This window comes from Vitis riparia, chromosome 1 (genome assembly GCF_004353265.1).
Source record: "Vitis riparia cultivar Riparia Gloire de Montpellier isolate 1030 chromosome 1, EGFV_Vit.rip_1.0, whole genome shotgun sequence".
In the NCBI taxonomy this organism is placed as follows: Eukaryota; Viridiplantae; Streptophyta; class Magnoliopsida; order Vitales; family Vitaceae; genus Vitis; species Vitis riparia.
In genome coordinates, this window is record NC_048431.1 from 17,660,341 (window position 1) to 17,677,980 (window position 17,640).

The 17,640-nt window shown below is 33.3% G+C and overlaps 1 protein-coding gene across 3 annotated transcripts in view; it reads right to left on the reverse strand.

The window, feature by feature from the left end:
* The window catches only part of LOC117913286 (protein PHYLLO, chloroplastic), a 136,308-nt gene extending 119,007 nt beyond the window's left edge, over window positions 1–17,301 (reverse strand). For 2 of the 3 annotated variants that reach the window (XM_034828241.1, XM_034828235.1), the window contains exons 1-5: window positions 17,003–17,301; window positions 16,709–16,906; window positions 7,539–7,753; window positions 1,668–1,785; window positions 1,352–1,468 (exon numbers count right to left, since the gene is read on the reverse strand). In XM_034828241.1, the coding sequence (XP_034684132.1) occupies window positions 1,352–1,468; window positions 1,668–1,785; window positions 7,539–7,753; window positions 16,709–16,906; window positions 17,003–17,146 (792 nt within the window). In that variant the 5' untranslated portion in view covers window positions 17,147–17,301. Of the gene's footprint in view, window positions 1–1,351; window positions 1,469–1,667; window positions 1,786–7,538; window positions 7,754–16,703; window positions 16,907–17,002 lie in introns of those variants that run through there. The other variant, XM_034828245.1, reaches the window with a different exon arrangement.
* Between the last annotated feature and the right edge of the window lie 339 nt (window positions 17,302–17,640).

The following is a 17,640-nucleotide window of genomic DNA, read 5'->3' on the forward strand; positions in this document are numbered from 1 at the left end:
GTATGAGCCCAACTAAGTATAAAGAGTTGCAGAGACAAGATAGCAAGTTGCTTGATAAAGGCTTGATTCATGAGAGCATGAGTCCATGTGCCGTCCCAACTTTACTCACCGCAAAGAAGGACAATTGTTGGCGTATATGTGTGGATTGTCACGTGATCAACAAAATAACGATCAAGTATTGCTTCCCCATCCCATGTCTTAATGACATGCTTGACAAGTTAGAAACTGTTGTGGTGTTTACCAAACTTGATTTACAAAGTGACCATCACCAAATTCATATTTGACCAGGCAATGAGTGGAAAACGGCTTTCAAGATTAAAGATGACCTTTATGAATGGCTAGTGATGCCATTTGGGCTATCAAGTGCACCAAGCACATTCATGTGGTTGATGAATCAGGTTCTTTGTCTATTTATTGGAAAAATTATGGTAGTTTATTTTGATGATATTCTCATCTACGGTAAGAATGAGGAGGAGCACTTATTACATCTCAAGATTGGTGGTTTATTGGAAGATTGGCGATAATGCTTACAAGATTAATCTTCCAGCTGATATGAGCTTTTCCAATACTTTCAACGTTCCTAATATCTTTGAATAGTTTCCTCCGGATTAGTTTTCTCTGCAGCGACAAAACTCGAGGACGAGTTTTCTTCAAGTGGAGGGGATTGATGTAGTACATGATCATCATTAGTTTCTATTTTAAGTTCACCATTAGTTTCCTTTAGTTTCTATTTTAAGTTCATAATTAGTTTCCTACTTAAAGTTTTTTGCTTTACTATTTTATTTAAGATTGATTTCCTAGTTTTCTTAGTTTCAAATTATCATTGTTTCCTATTTCTAGTTCCCTATTTCAGTTACTTCCTTTATTTTTGTCTTACAAATATTATTTAAAGGCTTATTGTAATTGTTAGAATGAGTTCAATATAATTTATCAGAATTATTCCCTAATTTTCACATCCTATTGTGATCTTTGTGTTTGTTCTTGAGTGTTTTTCCGTTTCATTTGATGACCTAGAATATAGAGCCAAAAACCCATGCATTCCTGTTCTTCATGTTTTCTTTGCTTTTTCTATATATATATATATAAAGAGAGAGAGAGAGATAAATTGCTAACACAAATATTGGCAATAATCAAACAGTATAAAAGAAAGTGAAACATCCAGCCAGCAGGTCAAATTTACCTTTAAAGAGTAATATAAACAGATCAGAAATCAACTTCAAGGTATTTTTCTTCACAGGCAGTGCTAGATAAGATCACATTCAGACCACTCAAACTAATATCTCTAAAATATTCAAAACATAAATACTGGGAAGTAAAACACTGCAGACAAGTGATCACAACTTCAAAATACCTGGTACAAAGATAACTCATAAGAATGAATGGACTCCTCAAATGTACTAAGGGGAGAGTCACTCCAAGCCAGTGTGGCTGATAAAATAGAAATGCCTTCATCCTCATCTAACTCGATCTGCCAATACAATATTCTCATGTCAAGAGCAAATTCATGTGAAGTGCCACTCTCTGCTGACACTTAAAAGAGAAAAACACACACACAACAAAAGTTTTCACAAAACCATCAATTCATAGAAATAAAAATAAAATCAGAAGGAAGAAAAGAAAAGCATTACAAGATGCAAGATTAAACATACAAAAGAATACAACTTTACCTGAGGAATAAAAATGTAAAATGAACCAGCCTCATGCCTCATGGAAGATGACTCCTCATTGAAATTGGCATTCATAAAACCATAAGCCGTTACACAGGTTGAATCAATTGAGAGATATCTGTAGTAAAGCTATCCATACATCATCTCAAATCAAGAAAGAGTTAATGTCGTCTATAAGGCTACAAAATAGAACATACATTTTTTTTTTTTTTTTTTGCACAGTTCAAAACCATGACAAAATACAATATGAAGCTCTTGCACCTTCATGGTAAGAACCTCCATATAAGAATAAAAAGAAAAATGAAACAAAAATATAAATTTCATCCTAGTTTTAAATAATGGAGCATTACTCTCACACACAACACAGCATTCATAATGTAACTCCATTTATTTTATAAGCACGTGAAAAATATATAAAAATGAAATAAAAACGATTTACAGAAAATGAGATGTAATAAAGATGTACCAAAGTATATAGGAAGTATACAAAGGTTGCCAAACCAAAAAGCAAACAAACAACATTGGAACTAACCTTTTGTATAGTGAACCTAACCAATTAACAAAATTCATCACAAACATAGAAGCTTCCAACTATTTCATACCTAACACAATCCAGAAAAAAAAAAATTAAAAAAAAAAAAATTGAGTGCTTGCTCTGAATGCTCCACATTACCAAATGCCCTCTAATTTCTCTCCAACCAAAATGTCCAAAATAAACACAAAGGGACTCATATCCACGTTCTCTTCCACCTCTTCCTAACATCAAACCCATTCCAACTTGGTAACATCTACCTCGTAGGGGAGTAGAGCACCCATTGAATCCCAAAGACAAAGAAGACCAAATGCCACAACATGCTTACAGAATTGCAATGTAAGAGAATTTGATCAACAGATTCTTCTTCCCTTTTACAAATGAAACATTTGTTCTCTACAGACAAACCTCTCTTTTTCAACTAATTCAAAGTCAAAATCCTTCCTCACATAGTTTCCCATGCAAAAAACCTCACTCTTGTCAAAATCCATGGGTTCCAACAATAATAATTATGAAAGGATTTTATCCTCCTGGTGTCAAAAAGGAATAGAAAGCTTTGATAGAGAACTTATCACTCTTAGTATCCAACCAAGCCATCCTATCCTCCACATGCTGTCACACTACTGGCTATTGAATTTTCTGCAGAAAGGCCTCCACTGTTCCTGGCTATTGAATTTCTTCCTCAAACTTCCCTATGATAAACCACTTCTAGAAAGACTACCTTTCTAAAGCATATCTCCAACTCCACTTGCTCGGGAGAACGAAGTTGAGAACCAAAACATTTCTAATGTCAAGACCCTACTTGGTCATAGATAATATAGACTAGTTAATCAAATGAGGTTTTCTCTCAAAAACTCACCCGCACCCATAAGAAGTCTCTGTGAATCTTCTCCAACCTTAAGATCACCCTCCTTGGAATCACTATTAAGGATATACAGCAAATTGGCAGGATAAACAAAGTTTTGCAATTTAGAGCGACTCTCTCCCTTTGGACAGATGTTGTCTTTTCCACAACCCAACATTTTCTAAAACCTCTCTTCCACCACATCCTACACAGTTGCCAATTTGAAAGGAGCATCCAAAGGCCCAAATAAGTGGAAGGCAGCTCCCCCACCTGACATCCTAAAACAAAAGCAAGATTCTCCAATTATCTACCCTCCCAATTGGTATTAGCTCACTATTTTCCACACTAATATTAGCCTTAAAATCACCTCAAACAACATGAGAGTTCAAATCAAAAACAAACTCTTGATTTACCTCACAAAAATTGGTTGTGTCATCAGCATATAATGTGAGTCACCTCAACTCCAGCATGGCCTCTCCCCTCTACCTTGAAGCCATAAATGAACCCCCTTCCCCAGGCTTTATTAAGGGATGACTGAAAGCCTCCAAGGACAAAACAAATAAATAAGGAAAAAGGGGGTCCCCTTGCCTTAAACCCCTAAAACTCTAAAACATAAAAATAAAATAAATAAAAAATGTGGGAGCCCTGTCAACTAGAACAGAGAAACTAGCTAATGACAAACACCACTTCATCCAATCCGCTCACTTTTGTGTCAAGCCCATTTTTTCCATTTCTACTAGCAAGAAGCTCCAATGAACTTGATCATAATCATAGTTGTTAACTCGTAAAACATATTGTTTATCTTTTTTCTATTTTGTATATTGTGTCTCATGTCATATTGTGTATTGTAAGTTTTTTTTTATATAGTGAAAAATAAATAGAAAAACTATGTATATGTGATATCTATTGAAAGTATGAAGTATAGAGTAATATATAACAAATTCATAGAAGATAGTAGAATCAAAAGAGTTAAACTATATCATACCATATGAAAACATTGACTATTAGAGTTTTGACAAATTCAAATGAACAAAATGTGACTTTAATATATAGATTCATCACATCTCCACAAAAATAAACTACTTCAATTTTTAGCTATGATTTTTAGTTCCAAATTATAATTAGGCATATGCACTATAGTGTTGTTGATTGATATATATATATATATATATATATATGCCTTTATGTGTCATATACAAAGTTCTAGCTTTTCAGATTTGTCATCATTCATTTTCTACTAAAAAAGAAATTAAAAAAAGGAATATATTAAATAAAAAAATTTATTCACTAATCATCATCATTTTTAATGTCAACATTCAAACCATTCAAATGAAAATTCACCAATATTCATTTTAAAAATAAACTTACTTGAATTTTAATATAGCATTTGACAACATGTAGCTTTCATATTAGATTATTTTACTTATTTCTCCTTTTTATGATCAATTTTTAATCTTTTAATACATTTTAAATAATTAATATAATAATTTTTTTTACTAATTTCATTTCTCTTAAAAATTATAGAAAATAGTTGAAAAAGTGTGTATTGTATTGTTGTATCGTAATATCACGTATCGTATCGTGTATCACACATATATCATAAGATACATTTTAAAATAAGATACGTTTTAAAAAAAGATATGAATTGCAATACATATCAATTTCCGTAAAAAATGTATTGTACAGTTGTATTGTATCATGTATCATAAGTTTTTAATGACTATGATCATAAGCCTTATCAATATATAGCCTACAAATAACCTAGGGCAAACTACTCTTTAGCCTTGAATATATGACCTCATTTGCAGTAAGAGTTGCATCCAAATGTGTGCCAAAATTCAAAAACAACTTTGCCCACTACCCTCTTCAACCAATTAGCTAGCACCTTGGCTAGCAGCTTGTATAAACTTCCCACCAAACTAATGGATTTGAAGTTTTTTAGATCCTTGGCTCCCTCCTCCCCCCGCCCCCGCCCCCTTTTTGGAACTAATACCAAGAAGGTAGCATTTAAGCTTCTTACAAAGGGTCTAGGGTCAAAAAAATCTATCAAAAAAGCCTATTGACCCATGCTTAACAAAATCCCAACAATGTTGCCAGACAAACATAATGAACAATGCTCAAGCAAGACAAAGCATAAAACACTTCCTTCTCTTAAAAAGGATCCTCCAAACTCCTTGAATTTGAATTTTTCTAAAAGAAAAAAAAAAAAAAAAACCAAGAATGTTAGACCTCCAACCCCCTATATCGTTGAATTTGATTTAAAAATAAATAAATTTGATTTTTCTTAAAAATTAAAAAATAAATAAATAAAAAACTAGTTGAAGATATATATGTGCATATCATTGTATCACATATCATATTATGTATTGTAATATATTGTAAGATACATGTTAAGGTGAGATATGTATGTCAATACATATTGATTTCGTTAAAAAAAATGTATTTTACCGTGCATTATAAGTTTTTAACAATTATGATTGTAGCTTAAACTTCCCCTTAAAGGAAGAGGCTCTCTCTTAAGAAGTCTCCCCTTAGCTTGATCAAATTCAACATTCAAACCAACAAGGAAATCAAAAACCTATATGTTTTCAAGGATCTTCTTATACCTCACATTGCCCTTAACACATTTCCAATCTCCTTTTTTTTTCTTATTTTTTTTTTTGATAGGTAGATTTTTATCCCCATTGGACTTGAACTTGGAACCTTCCACAAATTCTCCCCAACCCTTTACCCTCAAAGGTCCGTTTCATTTCCAATCATGATCTTGATAGGAATCCATCTCTTGCCAAAACCAATTCATAGCGTTGTAATAGGTTGTCACGAATTGATTTCCTTGTTTACTATCAGGCAATCTTTGCTATAGATCATACAATTGTGCATTGTTGCCCATATTGAAATAGGTGAGTTTGAAAGCCTCCCATGATTGCTTAGTGGTGGAAAAGAAAATGTAGCTCTAGCTCATCCTAGTTTCCATGGAATTAAATAGGCCATGACATTACCATGGAGCTTTCGACATCTCAAGAATCAAATCCAAGATCAATCGGATCCGATGCCATCTTCGAGTCATTAAGCAATCCTATCTAGCCTCGACTCTAATTAAAAACTTCACATACCATGCCCATCACAAGAAGTTCTGTTAGTTAAGTTTAAGTCATAATATGAATTGTGAGAATCTCATTAGAGCTCACAAATTACTCAATAGGGGTTTTTGTTTCCTCGGTGTGATCTCAACACATTCAAATATTTTGATTTAACCAACAATGAAGGTTCGTTAACCCCTAGAATAACCTAAGAAATCTACATTGCCTAGAACCCACATAAGGAGCACTAATATCATGTGCAAATTTGGGTTATATGCCAAACTAATTTAGATCAGATTTCTTAACAAGAACAAACTTGTAGCATGCAGAATTGGTCCAATGGAAATAATTGAGAAGATTAATACTAATGCCTATTGGTTGAAATTTCCAAGTCATGCTCGCATATAACATGCTTTTAATGCCACACATCTCATCCTGTATCTCATTGATAGTTCAAATTATGAACCCTTGAATTCAAGGAAATATTCTTCTAGCATAGTAATTTATGGAAGTTGAAGATTGAAATAAAGAAAATGCTAACTATGTTTATAAATTATTTGTTTTGGCTTTTTTTAAGGTTTAGATATGTTTATAAAGCTATTTTGTTTTAGCATTATTATTTTTTTCCCCACTGAGCCTTAATAAGTTTGGAAAGGTAGTTATCCTATTATTGTAATTTTTTTTCCCTTTGTCTCTATGAGTTTAGGAGACCACCAATTAGTTACCTTCAGTGTGAGGTGTTGGGGGTTGGGTTGGTGGCAGGTGTGGTTTGGAATTTTGAAAATATTTGGTAATTCCTATTATTCTCAAATTTAATATAATTTTGAGAACTAGATTTTACTTCATTATCAATTCCTTTGCAATGAAGATAATGGTTAAGGTGAATGAAATTTTTTTTATTTAAAAAAAAAATAATAATAAGATAAAGACGACATGTGTATTTGTGTGTCTATGTCCGTGTGTTTTCTTGTTTGTCTATTATTCTTGGTATCTTCGTTGGAACCAATAAGACATTAGATGTCCTAATTTTTGGTTATTTTCTCTAAGAAAATCAAAGATTCCTAAGAAGAACGCATTTTTTACTCTATGACACAAGTATGTTTATGAAAGCATGTTGCATGACCCCTTCTGTTCTTTCTTCCTAATGCAATTATCATTCCTAGTTTAACAACTTATTCATTAATGCATTGGTGTCTTATTCTAATTTCAATGTCACAAGTTTTTCTTTCTTCCTTTTTTTTTTTTTTTTTTTCTATTTTTGCATTTATTCCAATTGTCGGCAAAGCAAAGCCAAATTCATTGCCAAAGGTTTCAACCACTGATTCACTCACCTCATCAAGGTTTATCAACTGGATTTCCCAAAAGAGTAGGCTAAAATGACAAAGAGAGACAACAGATAAAGGGGTAAAACTAACCTCTTGAATGAATTTTGTCCTCCCAATGTACTGAAAGGACACGTAAAGCGAACTGCAGCACCTATTCCAAAAACACCACATGTCCTCCCCAAAGAAAGTGATTTAAAGATCAGATTTTCCGTCTCCTTGGAAAGAAAAAACAGAGGAAACACTGCCGACGACAAAGGTTGAGAGAAAAACCAATTCATCGCTTTTGCACTTGGGGGCACAGCAACCTGCAATTTTACAATCAAATTTCATGAACAAAGGGGCATATGGAGCATTAACAACCAACACCACCCTAATACAAAAACAGACTCCTTACAATTCAAACATTGACATAAAGAAAAAAAATAACACAAATATTTCTTTTTCTTTTTCTTTTTCTTTTTCTTTTTTGTATATTTCATAAATATAGAGGAAGCAATATTGGAATTATTAACCAAACTTTTATAAACTTTATGCGGAAATTATTATTTTAAAAAATAATTTTGGATGCATAAAACAAAAAATATATATATATTAAAATAATAATCATATTTTTACCTTGATCCATGATACCAATAACACTTTTGAAGTGAGATTGAGTCACCTTCTGAATTGTATTGTCAAGGTCTTCAACCCACTACTCTTATATAATAGATGGGTCATTTGTGTAGTGTATATTGTTAAAAAATAAAATAACAAAATGACATAAGAATGAGAATGTGGCTTGGGACCTTAACTTATAAAAAGATGCATATCTCTTAGTCTTCCCATCAAAGACTATATGGGAGTTATACTCATTATTTACAACTATTATGTACAAATTAATGGGTAATAGTAGGTTATTAACTTGAATGCATCTATATAATTGCATAAGTCATATTTTTTCATTTTCCTCCATTACTTATAAACATAATGTACAAATTAAATTTCATAATGATGGGGTTATAAAAGTTGTAATACCACATTAAATTTTCTTACTCCCCATTTATAATTTCAGTCTTCCATACATAAGACTCTTAGATGCCCAATCAATTGATTTACCTACTTATCAATTGATACTCTTAAATAATATTTACACAAATATAATTTTATATATGGTCACACGTTATAGAAAAAAAACTAACAATCTCTCACTTGGCCTACATGATTATATTTGTAATAGATTAAAACATAATATGGCCATAACAATTTCTCAAAAATAGGCATCCTTTACGTTAAGATTATGCTTCATAGAACCACTAACACCAAATCATTGAAATGATTGGATCACACAACAATCCAATATTCTTCAAGGATTATAGTACTAGCACTTCCATTAACATGAATCAATGACTTTTTATGACATTAACAACATTAAGGTGATAATGTTAATTCATTCACATAATGGTCCCATCAACTTTTAAACATCTAGATTGTGCACAAAATGGATGTATAAAAGTAACATAATAATCATCAATATATCATAATCAAGAACTTTATTCTCATTATAATGTGATCACATATATTACACTCTCAATCAATCTAAAATTGACAAACTTGCAACCAAGCCCATGCACGCAACATAATCCATAAAAAGCTTAGGTGGAAAACCTTTTGTCAATGGATCTGCCAACAAGAGTGTATTTTTAATATGTTCAATAGAGACAACTCCAGTTTGAACTTTCTCCCTTACAACCAGATACTTAATATCAATGTGCTTTAATCCTCCTGTAGTCTTACTATTTTTTGTGAATCGCACAGCAGCATTATCATCACAATATATTCTCAATGGTTTCATTATCAAATCAATAACATGAAGCCTTGAGACAAATTTTCTCAACCATACTGCATGACATGTGGCTTCATAACATGCTACATATCCTACCTCCATTATAGAAGAAGCTATTAATGATTGCTTATGGCTCTTCCATGAAATAGGTCCATTTGATAACATAAAAATATAGTCAAATGTAGACCTTCTAGTATCCTTACAGCCTGCATAATCAAAATTAGAATAACCAATAATCTCTAGATTATTTGTTCTTCTGTATGTAAGCATGTAGTCCTTAGTCCCTTACAAATAATGCAATACTTTCTTGACTACTTTCCAATGATCAATACTTCGATTACTTTGGTATCGACCAAGCATGCCTACCACATAAGCTATGTTTGGTCAAGTGCAAACTTGAGCATACATAATACTCCCTACTGCAGAAGCATAAGGAATTTTGTCCATTTGTTTCTTTACAAGATCATTTTTGGGACATTGAAGTTGAAAAAATATGTCCCCTTTCACAACAAAAACAACACTACTAGAACAATTTTGCATGTTGAATTTTTTAAGAACTTTTTCAGTATAGTTCTTTTGGGATAATCCTAATAATCCACATGACCTATCTCAATGAATTTCAATTCCTATCACATAGGATGCTTCACCAAGATCTTTCATATCAAAATTCTTTGATAAAAATTGTTTGGTCTCAAAAAGCATTCTCATATTATTACTAGCAAGCAACATATCATCAACATACAATACAATAACACAAATTTTGCTTCCACTAATCTTAAGGTATATACATTCATCCACTAGATTCTCTTTGAAACCAAAAGTAATGAGAATTTCATGAAACTTAAGATACCATTGTCTAAAAGTTTGTTTAGGCCATATATGGACTTTTTAAGTTTACATACCATATGTTCCTTGCCTTCATCTTGAAAACCCTCAAGTTGATCCATATAAACCTTTTCATGCAAGTCACCATACAAGAAGGCAGTTTTAACGTCCATTTGACGTAACTCTAAGTCCAAATGAGCTACTAAAGTCATGACTATTCTTAAGGAATCTTTTTTGGAAACAGGAGAATATGTTTCCTTATAGTCGATTCCTTCTTTTTGAGTGTATCCTTTTGCAACTAACTTAGCCTTGTATCTTTCGACATTACCCTTAGAATCATGTTTGGTTTTAAAAATCCATTTGCAACCAATAGTTTTAATCCATTTGCAACCAATAGTTTTAATTCCTTATGGTTTTAGAATCCAATTTCTTTATTTGCGGGTTAAAAATTTTAGCTTCAACTGGACATCCACATACATGTAAATAATTCAAAGTTGGTTTCCTACTTACCCATAATTCATAAGGAGTTTGGGTACAGCCTTACTAGGAACACGATTGAGAATGTGAACAGTAGTTTTCAAAGCTTCACCCCACAAAAATTCAAGCAAGGTTGAGTTATTCATCATACTTCTCACCATGTCAATTAGAGTATGATTTCGTCGCTCTGCTACACCATTTTGCTCTGGTGTTCTAGGCATTGTGTAGTTTGCAATAATACCATGTTCTCTTAAAAATAAGGCAAAAGCATTAAGATGTTGACTTGATTCGATAAACCTACCATAATATTCACCACCTCTATCAGAACTTACACTTTTAATTTGTCGATTGAGTTGATTTTCAACCTCAACTTTATATATCTTAAAAACATCTAATGCTTCATATTTTTCACGAATAAGATACACATAAGAATACCTTGAAAAGTCATCAATAAACTAATAAAGTACTTATGTCCATTGATAGTTGGAATTGAATAAGGTCCCCAAATGTTAGAATGAATACATTCTAACAATTCAACACAACAAGTAAAATCAAAAATATCAAGTGAAGTCAAAATTTCATCTTTAATAAGATGTTCCATCATTTCTCCTGAAATATGACCCAATCGCTAATGTCACAATATGGATGAATTTTCATTTACTCAATTTCGTTTTTTAGAGAATTCATGCACATGATAAGATAAAAGAGACTGTGAATATTTGCAATCTAAATTTAATGAATAAAGATTACCATGTAAAGTGTCAGAGCCAACCAAACAAGAATTATAGAACAAGGAAACTCCATTATTTCCAAACTTTAATTCATAACCATAAGAATCAAGTCTTGGAACTGAAATTAGGTTTCTAGTAAAAATAGGAACATAAACTGTACCTACTAAATCTATAATGAAACCATTATCCAAAATTAAACGAAGAGTACCAATAGCCTCAATTTCCACTTTTGTTCTATTTCCCGAGGTAATGGTTCGCTCTCCTTTAATTAGTCTCTTGCTTGTAAAATATCCTTACAATGAATTCGTTATGTGAATGCTTACACAAGTGTCAATCCACCAAGAGTTTGGTGGTATATCAACTAAATAAGATTCATAAGACACTAAGCATTGAGTTTTTACCTTTCTTTTTCAACCAAGCCTTAAAACCAGAACAATCTCTTCTTTTGTGACCTTTCTTGTGGCAAAAGTGACGTTGTATCTTATTTTCACCCTTTTGCCCATTGTGAGATACATCATTATCTTGCTTCTTTTTCTTACCTTTACCTTTCTAGAAGGATTTTTTTATTTGGACCAATAGTGAGGTGAGCCATATCGGACTTTTTCACTTTAAGCCTCTCTTCTTCTTGAATACACATGACAATTAGTTCACTCATTTTCCACTTATCCTTCTGAGTATTATAATTCATTTTGAAATGACCAAATTGTGAAGGAAGGGAAGTCATTATAAAGTGAACAAGAAAACCTTCAAAAATTGTTAAGTCCATATCTTTCAATTGAGAAGTCATATCACTCATCTTCATGATGTACTCATGTACACCACCATGACCATCATATTTCATTGTTATCATTTTGATCATAAGAGTACTTGCCAAGAATTTGGAAGTTCCTAAGAATTGTTCTTCAACCGATTTAATATAGCTCATTGTATTATCCGAATCCGAGATTGCTCCACGAATTGCAAGAGTGATTAAACCTTTCATAATCATTAGACTCATGCGATTAGAGCGCTTCCGCTTTTCATATAAAGTCTTTTGTTCATTAGTACTTTCAAAAGTAGGCTTTGTGGGTGTAGGCTCTCTTAAGACATAATTCAAATCCACGCAACCAAGAACAATTCCAATTTGTTCATTCCATTTTTTTAAATTTGCCCCACTTAATTGTTCAATATCAGACAAATAGCTTATAATAGCACTAAAAGATTCATTGTTGCAAAATAAAATTTAATTCAGAAGGAAAATTATTTTATATCATGACAATATTTAACACCATACTTTACAATAATCTAACTACAACAAAAATTAAGTTAGATATCACATTAATCATAAACATAAGAGATCATATCATAGTTCTTTCATTGGACCAAACTACAATCACATAATTCAAAAGTATATTATTATAATCCCTCCGTTAGGTTGAATTATAATAATTTATAAATCATATGGATATGACATAATTATTAAAATAAAAGTATTGAAACATAAAGAAGTTTAATACCGTTTGGTAAAAACTCCATCAACCTTTTATTATTATTTTTTATTATTATTGGAAACGACACAAAGATATATTGATAGAAAAAAAGAAGTACAATAAGAAGGATGAGAAATCCTCCCTCCAAAGAAAACTAAACTACAAGAAATTACACTGTAAAACAAGCGAACTCTCTATAGTGGACCATTCCTTATGGAGTACATACCGCTAACCAATCAAGTTGTAACACATTAAGGGGAGTCCCCTTAAAAACCTTGGAACAAAAAGCCCAAAGAGAAGAAAGGAAAACAATAGAGTCCCAAAGATACTTTGAATTCCTTACTTTATCCTCAAAAATCCTCGCATTTCTTTCCCACCACACAACCCGAATTAGAGCGATGCTTGCAGCTTGCCACAAGACTATCCCCTCTTAGATGAACCAAAACCATTAAATTTGATGGACATCATGTCAAAGATGCTCCTCGGGGGGACTCAATCCGTCTTAGCTAACTGAAATAATCTGTGCCACAACCCGATCGTCAAGGAACAATTAAGGAAAAGGTGATCTGCTGATTTCCCATGCTTCATGCACAAAATACAAATATCAGGACTAAGGGCTTTGTAGGGTCTTCTCACTTTTAGCATGTCATTAGTATTCACTGTCTTGTGTGCCACTAACCAAACAAAGGACTTCACTTTGAAGGGGACTTGAGAATTCCAAATGAACTTAGAAGGGAAAACCTGAGGAGATCCAGAAAATTGAGATAATGCTAGAAAGAAAGATTTAACTGAAAAAAGCCTTGAACAAGATAATGGCCAAAATCTAGCATCTGGAACTGAAGGAAATAGATGCAATCCATCAAGTGACCGCATGAGGCCTTCTAAGTCCTCTATCTCAGAATCTGAAAGGTTACGGCGGAAATCAAAATTCCAAGACAAAGAACGAGTAGAACTGAGGTCGGTCCCCCCACCACAAATCTTCCCAGAACCGAATTCTTTCCCCATTTCCTACCACAAACAGAGTGAACAAGGAAAAGTCCTGTAAGACTTGTGCAATAGCCTTCCAAGGACAGCGATGTGACCATCTGACTAAAGTGTTAGCATCCCAACCATTAGAATGTGAACCATAAATGCTTAATATGACTTGATGCTATAGAGCTAAACCCTCTCTAGGGTACCTCCATAGCCATTTCCCTAAAAGAGTGAGATTCCTCAGAGAAATCTTCCCAAAACTCAAACCCCCTATTGCCTTCGGTTTACACACAACATACCAACTCACTAAATGATCTCTTTTGCATTCCCCAATCCCTGACCATAAAAAATCCCTTTGCAACCTCTCGATTTTTACAGCCACTGAAGCGGGTAACTTCAATAAGGAAAGGAAGTAACAGGGCATATGGGTAAGGCAAGATTGGATAAGAATTATCCTTCCACCAAATGATAAGTAAGCATTTTGTCACCCATCTAATCTTCTTGAGATTCTCTCAATCACTGGATCCCAAAAGCCACACACCTTGGGGTTCCCTCCCATAGGAAGACCCAGATAGAGTATAGGTCAACCAGAAGCCTTACAATCTAGCATCTCAGCCAATCTTGAAAGATGAACCCGATCAAGATTGATGCCATAAATATTACTCTTGTCAAAGTTGACCTTGAGCCCAGAAATGTGCCCAAACACTAGCAAAAGACTCTTGAGAGTCTGTAGATCTTCCTCCCTAGTATTAGAAAAGAAAATGGTATCATCAGCAAATTGCAAATGGGATACCCTAGTTCTGTTTCTACCCACCCCGAAACGCTCCAACATATTTCTTTCTCTACTCTCAATAACATCCTGCTCAGTACATCTGCGACTAAAGTAAACAAAAAAAGGGATAAAGGGTCACCTTGTCTTAATCCTCTAGATGCCTTAACCCACCCTTCAGCATTTCCATTCACCAAGACTGCATAAGATACCGAGGACAAATATCCACTCATCACTTTCCTCCATCTAGGACTGAACCCCTTCTTCTCCAACACTTGATCCAAAAAATCCCACCTCACGTGATCGTAAGTCTTTTCAAAGTCAATTTTGAAGACAACACCTTCCTCCCCTAATCGTCTTCTCTCATCCACTATCTCATTGGCTATGAGAATCGCATCCAAAATTTGTCTCCTTTTAACAAAAGCGCCTTGAGTAGAGTGGATGGTTTCATGTAACCCCTCTTAGACGCCTTGAAAGCACTTTGGCTATTATCTTGTACAAACTAGTGATCAAGCTAATCGGTCTAAAATTTGAGATTTTCTTTGTCAAACTCTTTTTGGGTAACAGAACAATGAAGGAGGCATTAGTGCTTTGATTGATAATTCCACTCTTGTGAAATTCTGTAAACACTCTCACTAAATCCTCCTTAATCACATCCCAACAATCTTGGAATACTGCAATGGTAAAGCCATCAGGCCCCGGTGCCTTGTCCCTATTCAACTGAAAAATGACCTTAGAAATCTCTTCTTCAGTGAAAGGGGAATCCAACCTTAACACGCTCTCTTCCGAAATAGGGGACCAATCTAATCCTTCAACGCCCCCAGACTCTCCTATAGGACTCGCATAGAGCTTTTCAAAGTAAAGTAAGATCTCCTCTGTGATACTCTCGGCATTATTCAACACTAAGCCCCTTTCATTCTCCAATACCTTGATATATTTCCTATTTCGCCTGCCATTAGCCACTTTATGAAAAAACTTAAGAGTTACAATCCCCTTCCTTAACCCATTTCACCCTAACTTTTTGTCTCCAATGGAGTTCTTTTCTCAAAATTAATTCCTCTAGCTCCCCTTTTCTTAAGGCTCTTTGATTTAAAAAATCAGAAGTGAGATCCCCTACTTGCTCAATGACATCAAAGTTAGCTAATAAAAGACTCATCAACCTTTTATTATTAAACTCTTGTCATATAATCAAACATGGTGATGATTGTCCGTTGGGTTGATCAACACTTGCTTCATAAGTTGAACAACATGCACACACACACATATATATATATGATCATCTTCAAACAAACAAGAAAATAAACATACATACTAAAAAAACTATTTCTTGATATTTCATCACATATTTAAATTACTAATCATATTTTTGCAACTTTCATAAAATCATGCAATAGATATGATTGAAATCATGAAACATTGAAAATATATATTACTACATCATTCATATGCATCATATCATGTATATTTTAGTTGTCCATAAGATCAAACAATAATCAAATATATATATATATATATATGTGTGTGTGTGTGTGTGTGTGTGTGTGTTTTTTATGATCCAAAATTGGTTGGCTCTTATACCAATTGTAAACCAAATTTTTATAAACTTTATGCGAAAATCATTATTTTAGAAAGCAATTTTAGATGCATAAAACAAAAAAAAATATAAATACTAAAATAATAATCGCATTTTTACCTTAATCATATCAATAACACTTTTGAAGTGAGATGAGTCACCTTGTGAATTGTATTGTCAAGGTCTTCATCTCACTACTCTTATATAGTGGATGGATCACTCGTGTGGTGTATATTGTTAAAAAATAAAAATAAAAATATAAGAATGAAAGTGTGGCTTCGAACTTTAACTTATAAAAAGATGTAAGATGTATATCTCTTAGTCTTTCATCAAAGACTATATGTACTTATTTACAAATTAATGGATAATGGTAAGTTATTAACTATATAATTGTTATACATTTCAATTTTCCTCTACTATTTATTACTTATAAACATAATGCAAAATTTAACATAATGCAAAAATTAAATTTTATAATAACGGGGTTACAAAAGTTGTAACACCAAATTGAATTTTCTAATTCCTCAATTATAATTTGAGTCTTCGTACATAAGACTCGTGGATGCCCACATGAACCACTACATGAACGTTAGTAAACGAACAAGAGAGTGAACCTCGCCTGAAACCTATATAGGCCACTTCTAGAGCAAGGAGGATTCAGCTTCAACTCCTCAACAGCGTCCTTAATCTTCTCAAGCCCCTGCTTCAACGTCAACGCGGGAGAAAGACTTCTGACAATGCAGCTCTCCACCACAAAATCTTCATCGAACTCGCCATTCCCCATCATCGGAAGATCCAAGTTCATCACTTGCGCAACCTAACAAGCCCAAATTCATACGAAAAAATAAAAACTAAAAACAAAGAAGAAGAGAAGAGAATTGACGGAGACAACGAGAAGAAGACCGATGAGAACCTTGAGATTAGGGTTCGAAGGAGAGAGGAGGAAGCGAGGGAAAGACGTAAGAAATGGAAGGTTGGGTGGTGGAGCATTGCGACGCAGAGGCCGAAGGAATTGCGGCGTGAATGGAATAGCGGTGTGTGATGTAACAGCTTTCATTGTTGCTGGAAGTGCGATATTGAAGACAATGAAACGGAGAAGTGAGACTCAAAAGCGTGTTGCACGGACAGGGACAGGTAGAGGAAGGGTCGAAGGACTCCCATTCCAAGGTCTGCAGGTCTGTGCACGTCTGCCGCTCTGCAATTCTGTCACGTCTGCCGCTCTGCAGTCTGATTTTTTATCCGTTTCGCTCCTCCCAGAGACCTTAAAAAAAATTATTAAAATAACAAATACAACCTGAACATCTAAAAAAAATTAAAAAGTAATTAGGTGTCGTTTGGGATAGCTATAAAAAAATAATAATATTACTATTTTTTATTAAAAAATTAATAGATTTTTTAAAAAAACTCTAAATAATATTTCTACTATAAATAATTATTTTTTTATTTTCATATTTAAGTAGTAAATTCTGTTAGATAATGTTTGGTCAAAGAAAATACTAAATAAAAAAAATAAAATATAATTAAAACTAGTAAGCAACTTACACATTTTTA